The 25,133-nt window shown below is 39.1% G+C and overlaps 1 protein-coding gene and 1 long non-coding RNA gene across 2 annotated transcripts in view; one reads left to right on the top strand and one right to left on the bottom strand.

The window, feature by feature from the left end:
• LOC127527974 (uncharacterized) overlaps positions 1 to 25,133 on the top strand; it is a 209,729-nt gene that overhangs the window by 30,549 nt on the left and 154,047 nt on the right. The gene's annotated exons all lie outside the window — the stretch shown is intronic.
• On the bottom strand, positions 312 to 12,898 carry LOC114652796 (protein BCAP-like). Its single transcript, XM_028803110.2, has 3 exons — positions 12,689 to 12,898; positions 7,159 to 9,127; positions 312 to 634 (listed from the first exon to the last, which is right to left on the bottom strand). The coding sequence occupies exons 1-3, from the start codon at positions 12,881 to 12,883 to the stop codon at positions 543 to 545; spliced, it is 2,256 nt and encodes a 751-aa protein (XP_028658943.2). The 5' UTR covers positions 12,884 to 12,898; the 3' UTR covers positions 312 to 542.

Here is a 25,133-nt window from a genome sequence, read left to right as displayed (position 1 = left end):
ACCTGGTAGAGAATCCGTATAGATATATGGAGGATATGCAAGTGTGGTGTCCAAAATGAGATAAGAACCCATGAATGAAAGGCACTGCCACTGTTTATCACCCTTATCCTGTGTTTTACCCAATTCATATAAAAGTTACCATTTACTCATTTTCATATTAACCTTAACTGACAGCATATTTTTGTGAATAAATGTTAGCCATGAATGTACATGCATAGTACATGTTCTGTACTATGCATGCACTGTGCAGTTTCTGTTTTACTTGCTTAATGAAACATGAGTATAGTACTCACAGTGTTTTTGTAATTTTAAGAAGTAATCAGCACAAATTTTTATGTCAACTTGAATTTTCTCCATACTTTATTGTGTGATTGTGTGTTTTTTTTTTATTTCCTCTGTTCTGTGCAGTGCAAAACAGACTTGAAGATCTACTAGTTCTGGAAGCAAAATAATTGTTTTAACATAGTTTTTTTTCCTCTTTATTGACTATGAACAGGAAGATTACTAATTCTAAAAAAATCGTTAAAACAACATGAATATTGTTATTCTTGATGTTTTCCTTTCTTCTTCAAATATGTTTTCACAATTTTATTAGCAAACTCCATTTCTTCAAAATTTGTGGAAAAGCCAGAACCTGAAAGATAATTAAAAATATGATAGTTAAAAAATGTTAGTCTATTATGAAAACTACATTCATATAAAGATTCCGAATCCAAGTTGATCCAAAGATTCCGAATCCAAGTTGATGTGGGCCAGAGTCTATCCTGATAGTACTGCCACTATGCAGGAAACAACCCTGGATAGGGCTCCAGTTCATCACAAGATACACACATTTACCTATATCCATTTGTTTTTCTCATTGAACTTTGCGTGTTGGAAACTCTTTGAATATGCCCAACATTGTTTGGACACTATTGTTTGGGCAGAATGAAATACTCTTGGCTGTATTAGAACATGACCCAACTGAACCCACGTGGTGCTGAAATCCAAACCCAAAACTGGTTCCTTACTTGCTGTCAGAGACAGTTGACCCACATGCAGATATGGAGATGCATTCTTTCACAGGTCTGTAGTCAATTTACTTGGTTGCAGTGCGCTTGAGGTAATAGGCAAAAAAATGCTGTGTACTGTGAGAAACTGTTGTTTCATAAATCACTAATACAATTTGAAAGTGGGGAGTGACTGAAATAAATGACAAACTAACAAGAAAAGCTGGCATTATAAGCAAAGTGAAATGTGTGGTTTGACGTTGCAGCTATCTTCTAGGTCACATCATACAAACCAGCATGACTATAACACAAATATTTATTACAGTATTCATTTTTTGTGGAATTATTATAGACCACACTTTGTTTTCATGTAAGACTGTAAACAATACCTTATGACGCTTTAACACGTCACATTGTTTATCTCTACTTTGCAATTATGCTTGAAAGTGATCAGTTAATGTAGGTTCTAATGGGAGAAATGAGCACTTAAATGAATGAAGGAGAAAAAAGGAGCAGATTGTGCCACTGTAGCCACCTATTTGTGCATCTCCCTGGTACCAATAGATCCAAAAATAAAATGCCAAGAATGCCTTGGCCACTCACCCTGCCAAAAAGTGATAGAAAATCAGCCCTCTTGAAAAAAAAACTGAGATCTGTTCTTCAAACCATGGTGACCAACATACAGTATTGAGCGACTAGATCTACATGACATTTTAGAGATTATTTTAAATATAATACAATGTTAGTTATCTCAATGACCACTCTTATGCTGATGCACCTGGTTTCAATAGATTATTTATACAACATTTAATAGAGTGTTTTTTTACTAAGTTGCTGTACTTCTTAATCAGAACTGTAGCTCTCACTTTCAATGGTGAGGGTCACAATGATAACAATCTGAACAAGAAAGATCACATTTTCCTATCCACATACAACTCTTTCTTTGTGTGGCAGTTTGAAAGGCAGCAGCATCTTATGTGAATTTCCCCTTGGGATTAATAAAGTATCTATCTATCTATCTATCTATCTATCTATCTATCTATCTATCTATCTATCTATCTATCTATCTATCTATCTATCTATCTATCTATCTATCTATCTATCTATCTATCTATCTATCTATCTATCTATCTATCTATCTATCTATCTATCTATTACATCTTCTCTTGCTCTATAAATGAGAACAGTTTTAACAATCTTCCATAACTGATTATATACCTGGATAATGAAAGAGTGCACATCTACTGCACCATGGATAGGATGGAATTTGAATTATTTCTCCTGAATTTAAGGTCTGACATGTGCCTGGAGCCTCTTTTACAGCTCAAGATAAGTGATCCCTCACTTACAGTTTCTTCCCCCATTGTCCACTCCATGCTGTCAGTCCAGAATAACTGACTCCACACTACCACACAATACTGAAGACATACAATATGTTAACCAAGAAGCTCAAGCAATATTAAACACATTGAGCATTTCTAAATTCAACTCTTCTATTCCAAACCTTCTCAACATATATCACAGAAATAAACCAAGAATTTTCCAGAAGATTCTGATACATTCAACTCGAGTAAAGTGTAACAGCCAGATTCAAGATTTTCTCAAACTGCCCTTTTTTCACCTTATGACAATATTTCTAGTCACAATTGTTTACCTATCCGTGATAAGAACAGCATATTCTATGTTTTCATCTAACTATTCTGAGTCACTGAATGATTTGTCAGAATCACTTTCGATCAAACAAAACAGAGTCGTTTTCTTGCTATATGTGGACTACGCAGATGCATGGGGCCCCCAAAGCCACTTGGGGCCCCCAGGCTGCAAATTCAGCCTCAATATATTTTGGGAGTATTAAAATTAACTGTCTGTTTGTAGACAGCTAAGCCCCATAATGTGTTTAATGAAGCACTTACAGTATATGCTTAAAATGAAATGTAGGATATAAATAAAAATAAGCTACAATAATAGGAAAGCGTTAGTTTAAGTAGAATTTTCATGCAGGCTATTTGTATCTTTACTTGAGTATTTTATTTGTTTGAGATTTTTTAGTTTAACTCAATGCATGTCAAAGGAAAAAAATGAATACTCCCTACAATAAAAAAAATATCCGTTACTATCTTGCCAACACACTTCTGCATTAGAAAAACAGGGGAAACTAGGTCAGATAATTGTATTAAATTATTTGCATATACAGTATTTATGTGAAACTGAACGGTTATCCCAATATTTATTTATTTGTGCATTTCACGTCTTTTAAAAACATTAAGCGCGGGAGAGTAGCAGAAGGAACAGTACAGGTAGAAACTATGGTGATTTAAACAGTGAAGATATGGTCAAACCAATGTCAAGCAATGCTGGATTTATTAATGAGATTGAAAATACAATTAGGTCTGAAAATATACCCTATTCAAGTGGTTGGCACAAAAATGAATCTTGATGAATGCATTACCTTTTGTGCTTACCATAAAAACATGAGGCGATAGCATTCAAAATTCACCCTCCGATCTTAAAAAACACGTAGAGGTAAGCATGCTCACATGAACATTTGTTTGACTTGCCTTCTGAATATATTGATTATTAAAATGATAACTAAAATCAATTAAAATAAACTATGAATATTAGAGAAATATTATTTTTCAGTGACAGTATTGAGATAGGCTACTAAGTTGATCTAAATATGGTGAGCACATGAGAGTGAAGAGTATATTATCCATCCATCCATTTTCCAACCCGCTGAATCCGAACACAGGGTCACGGGGGTCTGCTGGAGCCAATCCCAGCCAACACAGGGCACAAGGCAGGAACCAATCCCGGGCAGGGTGCCAACCCACCGCAGGACACGCACACACCCACACACCAAGCACACACTAGGGCCAATTTAGAATCACCAATCCACCTAACCTGCATGTCTTTGGACTGTGGGAGGAAACCGGAGCGCCCGGAGGAAACCCACGCAGACACGGGGAGAACATGCAAACTCCACGCAGGGAGGACCCGGGAAGCGAACCCAGGTCCCCAGGTCTCCCAACTGCGAGGCAGCAGAGCTACCCACTGCGCCACCGTGCCGCCCAGAGTATATTATATACAGTATATATGTATATATATGTATGTATGTATATATGTGTATATATATATGTATATTTTATATATATATAATACATTACACACACATATATAGGATAATGCTGATAATGATATCAGATGGCAGAGATATGGGGAGATAATTAACTGGAATTGAATCCTAAGAAATAGGATAAACTGAATTAAGTTTAATATTAAGTAAATAAAAATTATTTACCAGATTTATTAGTAATTTATAAGACTTCTTGACAGATTTTTGCTACTGAAGCACTTAATGCATGTTTGTTTTCATTGTATTTTCTCATTATGTCTTTTTACATTTACCACTTGAAGTAAATAATTGTTTATTAAACATCTTTCTTATACCTGATTCTTAATCAGAGCAATCTTCAACTAAAGGAAATTTTTACATTTTAAAGGAAAAAATTCAAAATTAAATTTAAGAAAACATACTTTTATACTTTTACTTGTGTAGACTTTTGACATTTACCAGAATATTTTCATAGATGAGGACTTGCACTTTTACTTAAGTAATGCATTTCTGTACTTCTGCCACTTCTGCTATAGGTATATCATTTAATTGTAAACTGTGCAGTGCCTTGATACTCACCACTCTGTCTATCTGTCTCTTTCTCTCTGATTGCTGATCGCTGCAATCATAATGATTCTCTCCCTCTATATCAGTCGATATCATTAATTTACTCTTGTTTTAATTACTTTAAAGAGATAAAAGCAGAACTCTGAAAGTGACAACTTTGAAATTGGGCTCATGATTTAAAAGGACACTGTATATTGCAATGTTTAGTTATATTTATTTAAAAAAATGAATTTTTGTATTAGTGTGACATAATTGAAAATATGATATGAATATTTGCATACAGAATCTTGCATAGGGCCTCCAAAAAGCTAGAAATTGCCCTGATAAAAAAATGGATAGAGTTTCACAAAGGCCAAATAATAGTTCCTTGTGAGGCTGCATGGTACTCTTACAGTGTTATCACACACATTGGCAATACACATACAGTATCACAACTGGACTACCTTGGTGGTTATGGCACTTCTACCCTTTAGGAAAAAACAGGGGAACTCAGAGCAAGAACACTATTAAAGGAATAACCTGTTTGTCTATGTCAACATGTTTCACAATCTAAAGACAATGTGGCATCATCCATGAACATCTGAACATTGTTTTAGAGAATGGTACAACAACTCATTGTAAAGGTACTCCAATAATGACATCTATTGACAGCTGTGTCTAATGTCTGGCTCTTGAAGCCTTGACCGCTGTAGATCTGAATGTGTTCATGTTCAGTAATGAGTTCTGCTCCTCCCTTGGGACTGATAACCAACAAATTCAAAATCTGAGACAATATCATCAAAACAATGAGTGTCGCAATATGTGGATCTGTTACCTACTGTAGCCTGTCAGCTCTGCTTCTGGTTAAGAGAAATTTAACTGGACAAAATATTTAGAGGAGAACCTGTTACTTTTTTACTGTTTTTCAACCACACATGAAGGAAATGCCCAACCACACATAACTGTCATTTTTCAGTTATACCTGAAGCTGGAATATTTTTCCCGGCCAGTTGTGTCCTCAGATCTGTCTTCAATACAGCATGTATGAATGTCAAAAAGTATCAGCATAGCACAATATTTAAGGGTCACTAAATAGCTATACATTCTTGTAATGCCTGAGATTAGGTAGCCTGTCTTCTAACTAAATTCACAGTCAAAAATATAAATCAAGGGGAAAGACTTACATTACTAACAAAACCGTTGCATGTTAACCAAGACAGAATGAAGCTCAAGGTCAGAAATGCACTAGGATCAAAACCAAAAAAGTGTCCAGAACTATGTCAAAACTAGTTCTCCATTGGAGAGACATCCACCTCAGTCAGCTCACCAACTGATGTGGGATCCAAACATAAATCCTTATGATTCAAGAGTTAGATGTCTGCTTTTAATCTTGTCTTTTTTTTACTATCATTATTTTCTTCTTGATTTTTCCTTACATTTTACCACAAACTGGTATTATCTTTTTTTACTAAAAGAATATATGTCTTCCATCTATTTCTATGCAGTATGCCCCCATGAATTTATGTCAGGGCATATGCACTTGCATAGTAATGATATTTATGACAAGCCAGGGCCACCAATATGCTACCACACCAGCTCCAAAACACAAACAGCACCTCACAATTATCAGGAAAGGTATGTTCATATTTATGGCCACAACCACACTGACTCATACAATTAACCCAGTCTACACATCTATGAGGTATGGAGGTGAAACCACCAAAGTATCACAGACAAAAAAACACACAGACATGGGGGGAACGAGCATGTTGCACTCAGACATTGTCCAGGACAGACTATGCCATTCAATATTTTTATATATAAACGAACAAAACTTCAAGATGGTGGCATTCACTCAAGGCAGCTGCCCATCTCTTGACATGCAGGATCTAAGTCAAGAGGAGGACTTGAGTTCTTTAGCTGGTGGTATGGATTCAGAGAAATGTTTGAGCTAAGAGAGGAGCCATAATCAATAAAAATAAAAATAAATAAAAATATTTATGTCATTTATAATTAAAAGGGCATGTAAGAAGATAATAACAATGACAACTATGATAATGAGATTGTAATGACCAAGGCATTCTGGAAAACTTTTGACTGGCCAAAATCACAAATGCTTACTTGATTAGCAGACATTACCAACAATACATAAATAGTCCAATAAACCCAACTTAAAGCACTTTTACACAGTATACAAAATAAACTTGAAAAGAACTCAACCAAACCATAAACCAAAAAGCTGGCAGAACATACACAAAGAAACCACAGGATCAATTGATGCAAAACAAATTCCTCCTTTAATTATTCTTGTTCCTTTCCTTGTGTGACTGCCATGTGTCACCCATAAACAGGAGGAGTTTGAAATGAAGGATCCAATTCTAATTGTGGCAAGGAAGTAAGACCATGGGCAGGGCACAAGGAAGGTCCTGACAATAATAAAATAAAATAAAATAAAATGATTAGTCAGGCTTAAGAATGTTATAATATTGAAACGGTGAGACTTTTAATTACCAGATTTGATGCTGATTTCTTTATTCACTTCAAGTGAATATTCTTCATCTTTTCGCTCCTCTTTCTTTATAATATCTGGAAGAATCTTTTGACTGTCTGCCTGCATCTGGCATTTACAAATGAAGCATCCAACACTTTTATTAGTGAGATCAATGAAGTCCTTGTGAAGCTGTTTCATTTCAAGCTGAAGAGCATTTTTCTCGTTTTGTACGGCAGCGAGACAGTTCTCTAACAGCACACGTTCCTCTTTAAGCTTTCGGATGCTGGCTTCCTGCTGCAGAGTTTTTTGGACATGCTGTTCCAGTTCCTGCTGGAGAAAACAGTTATCCTCTTGCAGCTTTGCGATTTTAGGCAACATCACACCCTCATTTCCCATGCAACCACCAAGTACTTTTTCAGCCTCGTCCTTCTCAGTCGTTTCCAACAACTTCATTTTTGCTGCTGATTTTTGAATGACAAGAGAGTCAATCTCTTTCTGCAGAGTCCTCCTATCGATTGTGGCCTCCTGCAGTGCTAAAATGGCACTAAGTTTTTCATCTTTTGTCTGCTGTAAAACCTGAAGAAGAGCCTCCTTCTCAGAGAACAGGGCTGCTATTTCCTTTTCCTGTTGTTTGCATGTCTCTTGAGTTGTGTCAAGCAGTCTCCTCACAAAATTAAATTCTTTCACTATATCTGCCAACTTCTTTTCCAATGTGTTAGTTTTCTCTTTATTTTCTTGAAGATCACATTGCAGTCTTTGATTCTCGCTTTTTTGTACCTCAAGTACATGACTTATTGCTTGCTTCTCAGATGTTAGCTGTCTTTTTTCCTGCTCCAGATCTTTGGTATAATATCTCAGGCTGTTGTATTTATAAACCAACTTCTTCATCTCTTTCAAACACTCCTTACAATTTCTTTCTTCAATCAGAAGCTTGTTCTGAAGGTTCTCATTTTTTTGTTGCAATTCAACAATGTCTGTCTCTGGGGTTACAATGTCATTGCTAAACATTTTCGAGTTTGATTTCCACTGTTCTACTTGAGCTTTCAAGGCCTCATTTTCAAACTGTAAGGTCTCTAGTGTAGCTTTCAATAAGGTCATATCCTGTAAAAGCTTGATCTGTGTTTCAGGTAAAGACTCTGTTATTTCAATATCATTTTGATCTCTTTCTTCCCCGCAGCAAGGTTCTCCTGGCTTTTTAGAATTACTTGGGTCATTATTAGACTGTGTCATTTTTATTGGATCACTAGAAGATGTGATTGGGCTGGCATTACCAAGCAGAGTTACACTGGACATAAAAGGCTTATTGTATGTGTCACTTGTAGAGTGCTCAGGATCACATATATCATTCTCCTTCTGTAAAGAAATGGGATTTTGCTGCAAATTTTTGGCCTCTGTCTTGTTTGCATGTGCATTTCTTCTGTCATTTCTTTCATTAGCATACTGAATTGTCTCACTACATGAACATTCACCTCTGTGCCGCAGATGTTCTACTTCATGGGCAAGAACCATTTCCCTTTTTAAGGACCTTTCCAGTTCTGTTTTTAGCTTTTCACTGACCATTCTGATATTGTCCAATACCCACCAGATATCACCACTGTGGTCTAAGAAATTTATATCCAACATATTCCCGCTCTCCTTCTCTTTAGCTCCATTTTTTGTAGGTTGTTCATTGTGAAATGGAGTATTTGCAGCCACTAAGCCGTTAGCCTGATTTTGTTCTGAAATGATGTGGTGAATCAAACTTGCATTTCCTTTTGCATCCGCAAATTCATTCTCAGAAAAATAACACACACAGTCATGTCTGGAGCTCTCCATTTTCATTGAGGGTATGCTGACAATAGACATCTGAGATGACTGAAAATTATTATGTAAGTTTTTATTTGTAGTAATAAGATACTTATCCTGCTTTGGTAACCAACCATCTATAGAATTGACCTTCTCAGATGTTAGGACACTCTCATGTAGTTTGTCAATTTTGATTTCTTCTTCCTAGAAGAGAGAGAAGGTTTTTAAAGTGAAATTACATTATGATACAATAATAACACATCTACCCATTTTCTAATCCACTTATCCAGTTTAGGGTCACAAGGAGCCAGGGTCTATCCAGGCACCATTGCAGGCCACACTCTAACATAGCGCCAGTTTAGAATTTACCAACTAAACTAACATTGACATTTTTAAGATGTGAAAGGGAAACATGAGTAGTACGACAATAAAACCAGAATGCAGCCCCCAAAGCTCTGTCACCATACCACCCAAAGAGAAAAGCCTGATAATAATTTTAAAAATACATGATTTTTTGCAGCAGCAATTGACAATTTGGCACCTGGTAATTATCTGCATATTGACCATTGCATCTTTTTTTTACAATTATGATATGGCTTATGTTTAGATTGATGAAACTTTTTACCAATGTGACTTACAAATTGCATGCTGCAGGCAAAGTATGTTAGCTTTCACATTTTTACAATTGGAACACTGCTGGTTAAATCACTTGATTATGGATCACAATGTGGTGAGGACTGAATTGTCATTCTTGTTGCTAACAGTCCACTAAGGTGCATAGCCAAGATGAGGTTTCATGAAGCATCATACCTGTGCAATCTTTATGGGAGAGACAGCAGCAGAAGGTTTGGAGCAGCTACCATGACAACATAAGCTTTCTGTTTGAGAAGATTTCAATATTTCATTCATTTTCACTGTTCCTAATGAAGTGCAATAAAACAAGATTATTATTTTAATTCAGTCTTAAAATATGAACTTCCACCAACAAGCCTACCAAACCAAATTATTGCCTATTATTTGCAGTATTTACAATATTATGTGCAGTATTACAATATTGTAAAGTGTGTATTTGCAGTATTTACAATATTATGTACAATATTGCAAAAATTGTAAAGTTTTATTTAAAACATATATACTTTAGAAAATTGTAATTCAGTTTTCTGAAATTTGAATTACAGCAAAGATATATGCTGCCTGCTAGGGCACAAATGTATCACAACTGGGAGACTAATATTACAACTGAAATAAGTGTTTTATCATGTGCACTGAAGTTCATTAAGACCCATATAGCTGATTGTATAAATGTGATTTGCTACGCTGTGGTGTGCTGGGCTGGTGACATCACTTAAGAGAGGCCCACTGAATTAATGGGCTAATTAAAAGAACAGACTCAGTTATGGGACACATTCTGGACCCCCTGTAGGCTGTAGCAAAGGAGAGAATGAAAACAAAAATGAGTGTCATTATGAACAATGCTGCAGATTCTCTCTCTTGACACCCTAACACTAAATACTTTCAGTCAAAGAATTATTCATCAGAAGTGTGTCAAGAAATAAATGCTACTGCTGCCCTTTTATACTAACAGCAATACACCTTCATAATGCCTCACTTAGATTGTGACCGCCAAGTCAGAAGTTTTCTCTCTTTTTAATTGTCCTCCTTTTTAGTCATTCTGGTGTGTGTTCAAAATATAGTGTGTGTAAATCTATCTATCTATCTATCTATCTATCTATCTATCTATCTATCTATCTATCTATCTATCTATCTATCTATCTATCTATCTATCTATCTATCTAAAAAGCTTCTGTAAAAAGAAAATTTCCAACTAGGGACAAATAAAGTTCTGTCTATCTATATATCTATCTACTTTTTTATTCTTCCACCAACACATTCTTAGAACCTTCTTGGTGATGGGGAATCCACCTTAATGAAAAGACAAGTGTCTGTGTGTCTTACTATACCTCTGTCATTCCAACAGATGGTGCATCAAAAACATTTGCAGCAGTAAAAATAATTACATTTGTCATTCTGACAGTTGGAGCACCACAAAAATTAACACAGCTTGTACGAATCCCATAGTAAATGGCATATAATAGAGAGATATGCATTGTATTTGTTATTCCAACAGATGGCACATCACAAATATTTGTAGTAATGCATTTTATTGCTACAAATCTTTGTGATGTGCCATCTTTTGGAATGACAAATACAATTAATTTTGTTGCTACACACAGTACATTACAAAATACAATCCAATTGATGGTGCACTGCAAATGCTAACGCTGAGGGCTAAACTGATTAATTAGGTTTCAGCCCATCTTAGATGGGTAGCACAGCTAGTAAAGATCTAAATAGCAAATCTCCTGGGTGTGTGGCAACATGTGACATGAGCATCTCGCTGTGAATGCACCTGCATCCACCTTGACAGGTAAATGGGATGGACAAGGTCAAGGATTGGCTAACTGTCAACCGAGGGACCAAGATTAGGAAGTTATCTGCTGAATGACTGTCTGTGTCTCATCTCTCCTCTAACTTTGTTTGGTCCATGAATTACAAGATGGTGCCACATTTCACTACACATGATATCACAAACTCGTGGATAGTTAAATTGATGAAATTGGTGACTTCCTCACTTGGGCTGTGACAGTTACTTGGAACCTCAATAAGAGACTGATCTCACCTTACTTGTTCAATGAGCATGACTTTAAAGATGAAGTTAATTTCTGAGAAGTTAGATGACTATTATTTCCATTGCTTTTTCCATTGACACTGCCTCTGAACATTGCTGATTTGAGGTTCACAGCTCCACCTTAATTAATAGAAGTCCGGTGTGAGGTCAAAGTTGTTCATTTCTTTAGGATTTGTAGGTAATGTGCTGTAGTTACACTACATTAGGATTTAGGAGTTAAGGTGCCCCTGGGCTTGAACCATTTTTCGTGCCCCCGCCTAGGTAATCTGAGAGAAACATAGCAAAATACTGTATGTAATGCCAAAGCTTAGGAGTTGCCTAAACTTGAAGAGGCATAAGAACAGCAAGGTGTGCAAGAGACTCAGGTGTATGGATAAAAGCAAAACACACAGAAACAGCATCTGAGATAATGAGTGATATAGAGAAAGAGCTGGGTAGAGTGTGCAATGGCAAAGCCAGATAGTCATCACAACACAGCATGTCAGATTTTAAAAACAGAGTCTGGTCCTTTAACTATATATTTTGAGACAAAAAGAAAAAGAACGGGTGAGAAAAAGAGATAAGAAAACATTTTAATACTTTATTTTGGTACCTACAGTTATTTATATAACGTAAAAATAAAAAAATGAAAACAAAAAAATATGTCTCAAATATAGGTTTTGTTGATCGGTACATTTGGATGTCTGACATTTAAAATATTTTTTTCAATACACAAAATGTCGGAAGCTCGTCATAACTAACATCCGACCTCAGTGTGCAGTAATGCATGAGTCGCTTGTGCACATCTCTGATTAATCCGCTCTGCGTCCTGGAGATCCAGGGACCGGCAGCTTTGAAAGTTGTCCAGAGCTTTTGTTAAACCACGCACATTGAAAGTGGCATCAATTTACCCGTTTATTTCACTATCTGCTGTAACCGTTATCTGCTGAAGAAATGTCACTACTACAGCGCCCAATAAAAAAAATAAAAAATAAGAGCAGATATTTTTTCCTGCATCTTGAAGAATTTCGCTGCGCTGCAGCCCAGTATACCCCGGGTTGAAGTCCGGCTGTCTGATGTATTCGGGTGGGACTTACCTGGAAGGACAGTGGGGTGCACTGCAGAACAGCTCTTCTTCCTTTCTCTTTATTAACTATTCTAATTCGCTCGTCGTTGAGTTCCACGTTCTGTTCAGTTGTATTGTTGCCAACGGCTGATAATTGAAGGCAGAGAGTGAAAGAGAGATGAGCAGAGAGGGAAGGAGGGAGAAGGAGCGCGTAACCGGTGCCCATAGCAACGTAAACAAGCCTGAGGCTGCTTAGCCGGTTGCGTCTTTTATGCGACCTGTTCCCAGGAGTAACCCGATACAGTAAAGAGAAAAGGCCGTGGCCTTGTTACGTGAACTGTATACCGCCCCGCAGGAAAAATAAGATAGAAATCTAGGTGGAAAGGGTTAGGGTTTTCTTCCTGCTTGTATCAAATAATATATTGAATTCTATTTGATGCGGGTTTTCAATGCCCATTCCATCAGCCGTTTAAAGATCAATCCACTTACACCCTGAGGAGTATCATTCGTAAATTAGTACCCTTCTGGGAAATTTTTAACTGCTGTTGAAAAAGTTAGAAAACGTATTTTTTTGCTTGTAACACCAGCAGTATTGGTTGATAGACAGGATCGATTTTTCTTTTAGATCACATCTACATCTTCTCGGTCTTTCTGAGGTGGCAATATTAGTTTGGCCATCTAGCTTTGAAGATGATTACTTGTATTCTGTTTTGTGTACTGTATTTACCCATTTTGACACCTATTGCACTCCCAGCATACATGGAAGGGATTCTCTCTCTGAATCGCCCTTCCCACAATTTTCCTTTATTCCCTGTAAGTTTGTTTGAAAGTTTTTTCTTGTCTTCTTAGAGAGCTAGGGCTGGGGGGCTGTTAAAACCCATTGAGGCATTCTTTGTGTGATTTTTGGCTATATGAGAAATAAATTGTTGTTTTTCAGAGTAATATTTGATGTAAATGTTAAGCCAAATAGGTCAGTAAAATTGGGTAGTTCGTTTTTGGGTGTTACACATTTCAGATGATTAGGTTATTACCTGTGACTGCAAGTTGGCATGGTGTGTGTGTGTGTGTGTGTGTGTTTGTGTGCGTATGTGGGGTGAGTGCTTGTGTGGACTAGCTGCAGTCCAGTTGGATTTCCTACCTGTTGTCTGATGATGCTGTGATAGGCTCAGGTTATATAAAGTAAACATCCCCATTAGTTCATTTTTACACTGATAACACAAGCTAAGCAAAGGAAAGATAACAAGACAATGGATTCAAAGTTTTGGAAAAAAAATAGTAATGGATGTAACTAATGTCACTTTATTGTGCCCAAACCCACCATGATACTGAATTATGTAGGCTTGTAACTATTATGTCATTTCATTCATTTTAAAATTGTTTAACAGGTGGAGGCCACTGACATTTTTCTCTCCTCATCTTTTCTGACTGTTGTTTCACTAGTTTTGCATTTACCTATGGTCAGTGTCACTACTGGTAGCATGAGGCGATACCTGGACCCTACAGAGCTGGTACAGGTAGTCCAACTTCTCCAGAGTGGCACATCAATACGTGTCATTGCCAGAAGGTTTGCTATGTCTCCCAGCACAGTCTCAAGGGCATGGAGGAGATTCCAGGAGACAGGCAGTTACTCTAGGAGAGCTGGACAGGGCAGTAGAAGGTCCTTAACCCATCAGCAGGACTAGTATCTTCTCCTTTGGGCAAGGAGGAACAGGGTGAGCACTGCAGGAGCCTTTCAAAATGACTTCCAGTAGGCCACTGGTGTGAATGTCTCTGACCAAACAATCAGAAACAGACTTGAGGGTGGCGTGAGGGCCCAATGTCCTCTATTGGGCCCTGTGCTCACTGCCCGACACCATGGAGCTTGATTGGCATTTGCCATAGAATACCAGAATTGTCAGGTTCACCACTGGCGCTCTGTGCTTTTCACAGATGAGAGCAGGTTCACCCTGAGCACATGTGACAGACGTGAAAGGGTCTGGAGAAACCGTGGAGAACGTTATGCTGCCTGTAACATCATTCAGCATGACTGGTTTGGTGGTGGGTGAGTGATGGTCTGGGAAGGCATATCCATGGAGGGACGCACAGACCTCTACAGCCTAGACAACAGCACCTTGACTGCCAATAGGTATCGGTATGAAATCCTTGGATCCATTGTCAGACCCTATGCTGGTGCAGTGGGTCCTGGGTTCCTCCTGGTGCACAACGATGCCCGGCCTCATGTGGAGAGAGTATGCAGGCAGTTCCTGGAGGATGAAGGAATTGATACCTTTGACAAGCCCCCACATTTGCCTGACCTAAATCTAATAGAACACCTCTGGGACATTATGTTTCGGGCCATCTGATACCGCCAGGTTGCACCTCAGACTGTCCAGGAGCTCGGTGATGCCCTGGTCCAGATCTGGGAGGAGATCCCCCAGGACACCATCTGTCATCTCATTAGGAGCATACCCCAATATTGTCAGGCATGCATACAAGCACATGGGGGCCATACAAACTACTGAGTACGATTTGGAGTTGCTGCAATGAAATTTCAGCAAAATGGACTAGCCTGCCTCATCATTCTTTCACTTTGATTTTCGAGGTGTCTTTGAATTCAGCCTTCTGTATGTTGATCATTTTCATTTCTATCAAATGATGTGGCACTTATCTGAATTGTTTGATTTTATTTATGGGTAGTGACGGAAAGAACGAGATCGCGAATACAAGCGGCTGAAATGAGTTTCCTCCACAGGGTGTCTGGGCTCTCCCTTAAAGATAGGGTGAGAAGCTCAGTCATCCAGGAGGGCTCAGAGTAGAGCCGCTGCTCCTCCGCATCGAGAGGAGTCAGATGAGGTGGCTCGGGCATCTGATCAGCATGCCTCCTGGACGCCTCCCTGGTGAGGTGTTCCGGGCACGTCCAACCGGGAGGAGGCCCCGGGGAAGACCCAGGACACGCTGGAGGGACTATGTCTCCCGGCTGGCCTGGGAACGCCTTGGGACTCTCCCGGAAGAGCTAGAAGAAGTGGCTGGAGAGAGGGAAGTCTGGGCATCTCTGCTCAAGCTGCTGCCCCCGCGACCCGACCTTGGATAAGCGGAAGAGGATGGATGGATGGAAAATTTTATACAGTGGAACAGAGGACTAAATCATTGATAAAAATTGTTTTTGTCCCAAACATTATAGTTTGCAATATATATATCCATCCATTTCCCAACCCGCTATATCCTAACACAGGGTCATGGGGGTCTGCTGGAGCCAATCCCAGCCAACACAGGGCACAAGGCAGGAAACAAACCCCAGGCAGGGCACCAGCCCACTGCAGTATATATGGCGCAGCATAAAGGGGCTTCATCTCTGACGCTGACGTCCGAGGTTCGATTCCCCGAGTGGGGAGCAGTAGAGTGTGTATGCCTGATGAGCCCAAAATGAGGGCGAAACACATGTTGCGTACTCTTTGCTTTATTTGACAGTAAACTATGCAACATATATATATATATATATATATATATATATATATATATATATATATATATATATATATATATATATATATATATATATGCACATAGTATGGTTAGGGTACCAGTTGGGAAGACCCCATTTAATATTTACAAGCAAATAAAAGAACAACTGAAGAAAGGATCTCCCAGTGTAGTAAAATAAGGATTTGGCTCTCTCTGGTGGCTCTCCAAGATGATGCAGGGTATCTGTTCCATACCATACCAGTTCCTTATTTTTATATGAATTCTTTTTATATATATTTATAAGTGCAAAAGTACAAAAATACAGCAAAAGATATATACCTGTACAAAAATTCAATAGTTACACAAAATTTGTAATGAAAATGAGCATACAGTAGAAAGAAAAAAAAGGTTATTATATCAAAAAAGTGAGTATAGCCGCAAGATACAAGGTGGTCATCTGTTGCATAGCTAGTACAATATTGAGGCAGCCCCACAAATAATATTAAGAAAAAGAAATATAAAGATATCAAGAAAAATGTGTTTACTACAATGTAGGTATATTTGATTGAATATAGAGTTTCTTTGAAATAAGTTTTTGTACATCAAATATTTAAGACACTGTAAGTACATAATTTCAGAATCATGAACAGGCCACTAAAATTAAAATACTTGTTAAAATTTTTGTATGAGTATGTTATTTGTTTATTTATTTAATTGAATGGACATTTGTGTTTCTACAGAAAAGCTTGAAGAGCACATCTGCAAACACCTGTCTGCTGCAAAATGTCTGCTTTTGATGGACCTTGATGATACAGGATGACCATCAGTGGCATAGCCACTGTGTAGAGTGGGTGGGAAGTCCCACGGGCCCCTGAGCCTGGTCCCCTAAGTGCCTTTTTTTTTTTTCAAAAAATGCCCACCATTTCAAGATGATGATCAAGATTGTGACTAGCGATTTGAAAGAGAACATTTTAAAATGTTATTTGACCAGTAACACAGGGGCTTAGCTGCTGGTGGGAGGTTTTGAGTAGGTTTTTTGATTTATTAAATAACTTCAAAACACAGAAATTAAATATGTAACTTAAGAACGTTATGCATGCCGAAAAAATGCGTAGCCACCATGAAACAGCTGATTTCCCATCTGTACCTTTGTAGCAACTGGTAGCTTTTCAAAATGGGGCAAACATAAATGGTAGTCCGAATGGTCCCAGAATATAGAACAGTTATTAAAAAATCAAGATAAGGTATTGCTTTCAATTGGAATTTTAATGTTAGCTAAATAGTCATCTAATTAGCCACTCCCACTGAATCAAGGAAGCCATTATCTAACATCTGTTAATATTATGCACTTTATTCTTGCAACTTTTTTCAGGCGCTAAAATTTGGTTGTGTGTTCCTTGTGATTCAGAAAGAACATAGGAATATTTTATCCAGGTGTATTAAATTAGACTGGAAATTGTGATTGCTGAAGAGTATGGAAGGGCATAGTCATTTCCAACCCGCTATATCCTAACACATGCTCACGGGGGTCTGCTGGAGCCAATCCCAGCCATCACAGGGCGCAAGGCAGGAACAAACCCTGGGCAGGGTGGGAAAGGCATTTATGCCAAAACGAAATACATAACAAGGCAACTATGAAATACTCACATGAAAAAGTGCAGTGATATATTGTATATCACTTTAATTGTGTATGTTATTATTTCATTTTTTCATTTTTCACATTTTGACACAAATGGCAGGACATAGAAGCAGGGTGAACCTGAACAAGTCACAGAACCTTTCAGCTCCTCAGTAAACGTATTTCTTTCAGGTGATGCAAGACAGGAAACAGCGATGGAGGGGGTGTCAGTGAATCCCCACCACACACATACATATATAGGCTCAGTTTACAGATGTTAGCTAACATATCACGCATCTCTTTGAGTGGAAACCAGGGATACTGGAGAACACCCAAAAAGAGGCACTGACAAAGTAAAATTCAAACCCAATCACCTGGATCTGTGAGACAACAAGACTCACTGTCATGCCACCAGTAGATCCACACACGTACTGTACTTTGTGTGAGGTTTTTTAGTATTTGTATAGCAGACTTTCACAAACCTTACTTTTTGTTTCCTCTGGTTTTTGAAGAAGTGTTCCATACTGTTATTTTGTTCTTAATTTAGTATGTGGATGGCACAGTCTTTAGCTCTGTTGCCTCACAGTTCCATAGTACACACTTCCCAAGTGCTGATTGTATGTGTTCACTGTGAATGAATTGTTCTTTCTCCCACATCTGAAAGAGTTTAGGTGTATTGGTAACAGCATGTGTGAATGTACCCTGCAATACTTTATATTGTTGTCCTGTCTGGGTTAGGTTTCACTGTTTGCTCAGTGCTGTTGGAACAGACATAGGCTTCCTTTGACCATGAGCAGGTTAAGGAAGTTAGAAAGTGAATGATTGAATGTATGATTTAGTGTGTCCTCCAGGATAAGAAAAGCAAGAGTTTTTTCAGCAAACTTAATTTATTTAAGTATGGTGATATTAATTACATCCAGCAGAGGGCAGTATGGGTGTTTATAAAAACAACTGTGGGTGCTGTTTTATTAAACATTTTCAGTCTACTGTACTTTATGAGTGCCTCTTCACTTTGAAGAAACACTGTGTTGTGCTCTCCTATTCATTTTTAAGACAACACAATTGTTTACAAAAGAAAAGCTGCCAAGTCTCTCAGGACTGATCTGTTCTGCTTCTTTTTATCTAGCAAATACAGTATGTAGGTGTGGAGCGTAAGGATTTCAATCACTCCCTTACATTGCCCTCATTAAATAATATATGTGACAAGCAATACTACTTGGGTGACATTACACTGATCAGATGGTGGTTTAATGGCATTTGATCTTCACCCACTACTGAGGTTGAGCATCTGATGGAGATAAATTTGAAAAAGTCACTAAAGGCAGGGTCACTGCATATGCACTCTTTTCACTTTGTGGAAAAGAAACTGGCAGTATGATGTCCTTGTTTCAAAGTAGTGCAGAATCATGGAAGTATGTAGAATATCAATGTTTCAATTGTTTTCTGACTGAACGCTGTCCAGTAAACACCTGCCAGTTTGGAGGTTAGCACCGTTCCAGAGTCTTGTGTTTGAGTTGTGCAGTGTTCTTTTCTATGGTGTAGCAATGGATTGTGCAGATTGTGCAAAGCACAAGGGCCTACGAGCTTGGGGGGCCCACTTGGGGCCGTATATATTTTAAAAAAATTTTTAATAACTTAAATCACTTGCACAGTTCACTGCATTAATAATTCCCACTTTCAGTGGCATGTTTGCACCATTACCAGGCAAGTCCAATCCAATCAATGATGATATTTCGTATTTGGCAGGCCTACAGTTTACACAAATTTAGACTTTGGGAGTCTGGAGGCTCGGAGCCTAATTGAAGGTACAATATGGCATAATCCACCTTACAGAGAAGTGCACATTCCCAAATATGATGACCTTTTTGGCATGCCATAGTGGACATGAACGGAAGAAGTTTTGAAGGACGTCACATGAATATTGTAAATATACATTATTATCGTAAATAATGGTTACTTTTGTACTTTGATTTGATGTCAACAGTTTTCAAAGTTCGAAATCATAAACAGTAAATCATAGAAATTTTGTTGTTAAGTTATGGTCTATGTTAGTTGAAAAAAAGCCGAATATTTGAAAAATTTGACACTTTTTATACTCTCACCATACGATGCCATGTTGGCCAGTAGCATTGGATCTGGCAAAGATTAAAAGAGTAGTGCCGCTAACATAAGGCATGCCAGCAACAGGATTTGAAAAACCCTAAATTTACCAAGATTTCTATCTCAAAACTGAGCAAGGGCCAGCAGTAGTAACTGAGAATGCTGATGCTTTTGAATCGTTGCAATGGCCACAAACAGGTTATGCAGACAAGTGAAATGGAAGTAGCGATACAATGGCTTCAGATCAGGCGCTATCTGCTGAAACTGTTAAAAATGGAGAAACTGCTAAAGACAAACAAGCAATATACTGCATATGACAAAGCAACTTCTTTCTGACAAGGCAAATTTCTTGGAATCATTGACACCTCACTTTATGATGTCCATTTTCTCAGAACTCGTGTAAAAAAGGTAGATTGTGTAGTAGTATCCTGTCAGCCATTGTTGTTGTTTTAATTTGTCACAAATTGAAATTGCTTCATTTTATAGAACAAAATATACTGTTGAAAAAAATTAAAGGGACACTTTTTAATCACAGTATAGCATCAAGTCAATGAAACTTTTGGGATATTAATCTGGTCAGTTAAGTAGCAGAGGGGGTTGTTTATTAGATTCAGCTGCTTTGGTGTTAATGAAATAAACAACAGGTGCACTAGAGGGGCAACAATGAGACGACCCCCAAAACAGGAATGGTTTAACAGGTGGAGGCCACTAACAATTTTCACTCATCATCTTTTCTGACTGTTTTTTCACTAGTTTTGCATTTGACTACGGTCAGTGTTACTACTGGTAGCATGAGGTGATACCTGGACCCTACAGTGGTTGCACAGGTAGTCCAACTTCTCCAGGTTGGCACATCAATACGTGCCATTGCCAGAAGGTTTGGTGTGTCTCCCAGCAGAGTCTCAAGGGCATGGAGGAGATTCCAGGAGACAGGTAGTTACTTTAAGAGAGATGAACAGGACTGTAGAAGGTCCTTAACCCATCAGCAGGACCGTTATCTGCTCCTTTGGGCAAGGAGGAACAGGATGAGCGCTCCCAGAGCCCTACAAAATGTCCTCCAGCAGGCCACTGGTGTTAATGTCTCTGACCAAACAATCAGAAACAGACTTAACGTAATGCTGCCTGTAACATCGTTCAGCATGACTGGTTTGGTGGGGGGTCAGTGATGGTTGGGGGGGACATATCCATGGAGGGACGCACAGGCCTCTACAGGCTAGACAATGGCACCTTGACTGCCATTAGGTATCGTTATGAGTGGGTTGTGGGTTCCTCCTGGTGCATGACAATGCCCAGCCTCACGTGGAGAGAGTCTGCAGATAGTTCCTGGAGGATGAAGGAATTGATACCATTGACTGGCCCCCACGCTCGCCTGACCTAAATCCAATCCTCTGGGACATTATGTTTTGGCCCATCCAACGTCACCAGGTTGCACCTCAGACTGTCCAGGAGCTCAGTGATGCCCTGATCCAGATCTGGGAGGAGATCCCCCAGGACATCATCTGTCATCTCATTAGGAGCATGCCCTGATGTTATCAGGCATGCATACAAGCACATGGGGACCATACAAACTACTGAGTCTGATTTTGAGTTGCTGCAATGAAATTTCGGCAAAATGGATTAGCCTGCCACATCATTTTTTCACTTTGATTTTCGGGGTGTCTTTGAATTCAGCCCTCTTTAGGTTGAAAATTTTAATTTCCATCATATGATATGGCATCCTTTCATTCCTAGCACATTACCCAGTCCATGTCAGAATAGATATCCAGCAGGATTTTTTTTTTCCCCATTGAGATTTGTTGTGTTTTCAAAGTGTTCGTTTAATTTTTTTGAACGGTTTATTTTCCTGGGCAGTGGGTGTTTGCAAAGCTCTTAGTTTATTTAGCATTTAAACCTGTTTCAGTGCTGCAAAGTATTTACCATCACTGACCCAATTGACTTTTGCTCATTTCATTGCTCTCTTTGTTAACTCCCTGTTCATAAAAGGAAAGCTTTCTTTAGCTGCCTAGAATGATGATTTTGAGCCTCATGTATAAATGATGTGTACTCACAAAAATGTTGCATACACCTGTTTCCATGCATACTTCGAGATGTATAAAAACTAAACTTGGCGTAAAGCCACGCACATTTTCACAGCAGCCTTACACCGTGCGTATACAAGTTTCTTCTTGGTTTTGCACATGGGTGGCATCTAGCGTCAAAATCAGTGCTACTGTTTCTGTGTGGTGTTCCTTTCTTTTTTAGAATCACATCGATGGCGTGGGATTGATCAAAAACACTGAAATTAATTGCATATCATTTGCAAACTTAATTCACTTGATTGTAATCATTCTGTAACAATATAATGGTACATGGAATTGCTAAATAGTGGTTGGCCCCAAACTTGCCCCTGGGGACCCCCTGTGGCTGCAGGTTTTTGTTCCAACCACATTTCCAATCAGTAATAATAACTTATCTCATTTAATTAACTTGTAATTAACATTTTTGTATAGAATGTCCTGTTTGGTGATTGTTAAATGTTAGTAACAAGGCTGGTCGCTCTGATTCCTGGTCTGTAAATATGGAGTCTGTCTCTTTAAACATGCTTGCAAGAATGCGGAGGAGCTTGTGGGATTTGTAGTTTGTAGTTGTAGGCGCTGCTTAAAACCGGAAGAGAAGGATGTGGTGGGACTTTTTGACTCTTCCATTTTTCACCAATTTCACCATCGGCTGCACCCAAAACAAACAAACTTGATTGAACTGGAAATTCACTGCGGAGGAGGATTTTGCACAGCCATCAGATAGGGGGACATTGTTGGGTACTTTTTTCCTACCAATCCTGTATGTAGTTGCTTTTTGTGATGAGGTGCGCTGCAGAAGATCATTCAGCATCTGGCCTCTGGTGGTAGGACTATGTTCATTATCAGTTTTTACGGAAAGCAGTTTACAAAAAGGCATTATTCTACCACATCTTTCCTACTGTTTACTATTGCTTATACTTCAGGATTCACACTCATCACTTACAGTAAAGATTATTTCGGGACTGTATCGTCCGGGGTTTTGTTTGTGGTGTTCGTTTTATATTTTTGTCATTATCTTTCTTTGCTGTATTTGAATATATTATATTGTTGCTTAATAATTTTAATTTATTTGGACATTTTTGGTGTGCGTTGTTAATATTCGGGTGTTGGGTGGAAAATACTCCAGAGCGTAAGTGTTGGCCTGATTCCAACCATCCCTCATTTTACAAGTGTAGCAGCTAAATCTTTTGTCAATCTTGGCACCCTCCAAGAAGTTGGGGTTCGCTACAGATTTTGCCATCCGAACAGGGACGTGAAGGCACTATATTTACACCTCTTACCATTATTTCTATTTCAAACAAATAGCCCATTTATTATAATATCGACAGGGAGTATTCTGCCCGCCAGTTTGAATGCTTCACATGTGAATGGCTGCAGTGTGGATGATCTGCATGTGTCAGTCAGAGCACATCAAGAAGAGGAGGAAATGGAGAGCCTGGTCGAACCACTGTACATATCCACCCTGAAGACATCTCCGAAAGAAGATTTTAATGGGCCCTCCATGGACTGACCTGTGTGATTGTCTGGATACCCAAACACCAAAAACCAAAAGCACAATTGTTGGTGAGGAAGCACTCCATTTCTTATGTCTATGTGTCCACAGCGCTGATTGAAGATATGTGGATTTGCGGATCGCCAAAATGGAACGTAATATCGTGGAGTGCTTGTAGCGTCTGGATCAGCAATGTGATATGGAACTACAAACTGCAGTGCAGCGCTACCTGCATGACTTCAGTTGGCAGTTACATTGCATCTCATCGAAGGGGTGCGCTGGGGTTATTCCGTCTGTTCCGCTTTTCCTGCCGCTGCTTATTGACCAAGTAATCGAACCGTTTGAGGCTGGCGGAGCAGTTGGGATTTCTGAACGCTGTTCGGAAGGGTCCAGCGTGCAGTTGATGGCAGGCGGAAAAGAAGAATGTGCAGGACTGGGCTAAATTTTATGCTGCTTTTTCGGAGGCTTTCCGGCCAGGAGACTATAAAACAGAAGTGGAGGAACAGTTGATGGCAAGCAGACTGGGTCAGACGCAGTCGATTAGTGACTTTGCTTAAAGTACCGTGCGTTCTGCTAAAAGTAGAATTCTGATATGGCTGAAGAAAAGAGAAGTGTGTGTAACCCGAGGCGGCATGGTGTGAATGGCATTATGAGAATAGCGTCCTTGACAGAAAATGACCGGGCCTAGATGAGGATCCTCTGGTGTCAAAATAAAGACCCTGGGGGCAAGGCAACGATGGTCCTAAACCTAGTAAATTCAAGGACCGTTCAGGCAGTGCAGCGATTACCAACGTTGGAGCAGACATTCCGTTTTTCATTGTCCAGTGAGTGTTAGGTGTATTACCGGGGATGCAGTCCTGGACACAGGCAACACCTTTACCTTGATAAGATACAGTTTGTGGGATCAAAGTAAACCTCCCCGTGAGCTTTTGCAAAAGTGTGTGACAGTAAAATTCTTCTTGGCTGAAGGGTGAGTGTATGGTCATGTGGGCAGGGTCTCACTTTGGTTTAATTTACACTCTGTCTCATGCATGTGTATGTCCAGGATGCACACTTGGCCATGGCGCTTATTCTGGGACTAAATTCCATCATAGTCACAGGAGTGGTTATTAATCCAAAACAGAAGGAGTACACTTTGTCAGGGTGTACAGTGTACAGGATTAAGGAGAAGGGCCAAGAAAATCTAGGACAGTGGTATATTTTTATTATGCTTGAATAATAGAGGATGTCAGCACTGTTGAGTCCAGCATTAGTTTATTGCCTTCCAAAGTCCAGCCTGTATGGAGAAACTTGGTCATATGAATGTGGTGCATCATCAAATCCACACTGTTGATGAGGTACCAGTTTGTCATAGAGCCTGTAATGTCTCTCGTTACCAGAAGAGGCTAATTGCAGACTGAGATAAGAGGATGCTTGTACATGACACCCTGGAGCCCTCTTCATTAACCTACGCGTCGACGGTGGTGTTAACCCCAAAATCTGATGGCACTTACCAGTTTTGTGTGGACTATAAAAATATTAATGCCAAAGCCCACCACGATGCTTACCCCATGCCTCTGGTTTATGAAATCCTGGAATCCCTGCAGGGAGCAGCGGTCTTCAGTTCATCGGGTTTGCAATCTGGATATTGGCAGATGTGCATGGGACAGGACAGTCTGGTGAAGACAGTGGTCATCACCCCCAAGGGCTTGTTCCATTTCCATGTCATGCCATTTGGAGTTAAAAATGATGGAGCGACATTTCAATGGAAATCTAGGAGCAAATGCTA

This window comes from Erpetoichthys calabaricus, chromosome 5 (assembly GCF_900747795.2).
Source record: "Erpetoichthys calabaricus chromosome 5, fErpCal1.3, whole genome shotgun sequence".
Lineage (NCBI taxonomy): Eukaryota > Metazoa > Chordata > Cladistia > Polypteriformes > Polypteridae > Erpetoichthys > Erpetoichthys calabaricus.
This window is presented reverse-complemented; position numbering and strand designations above follow the sequence as displayed.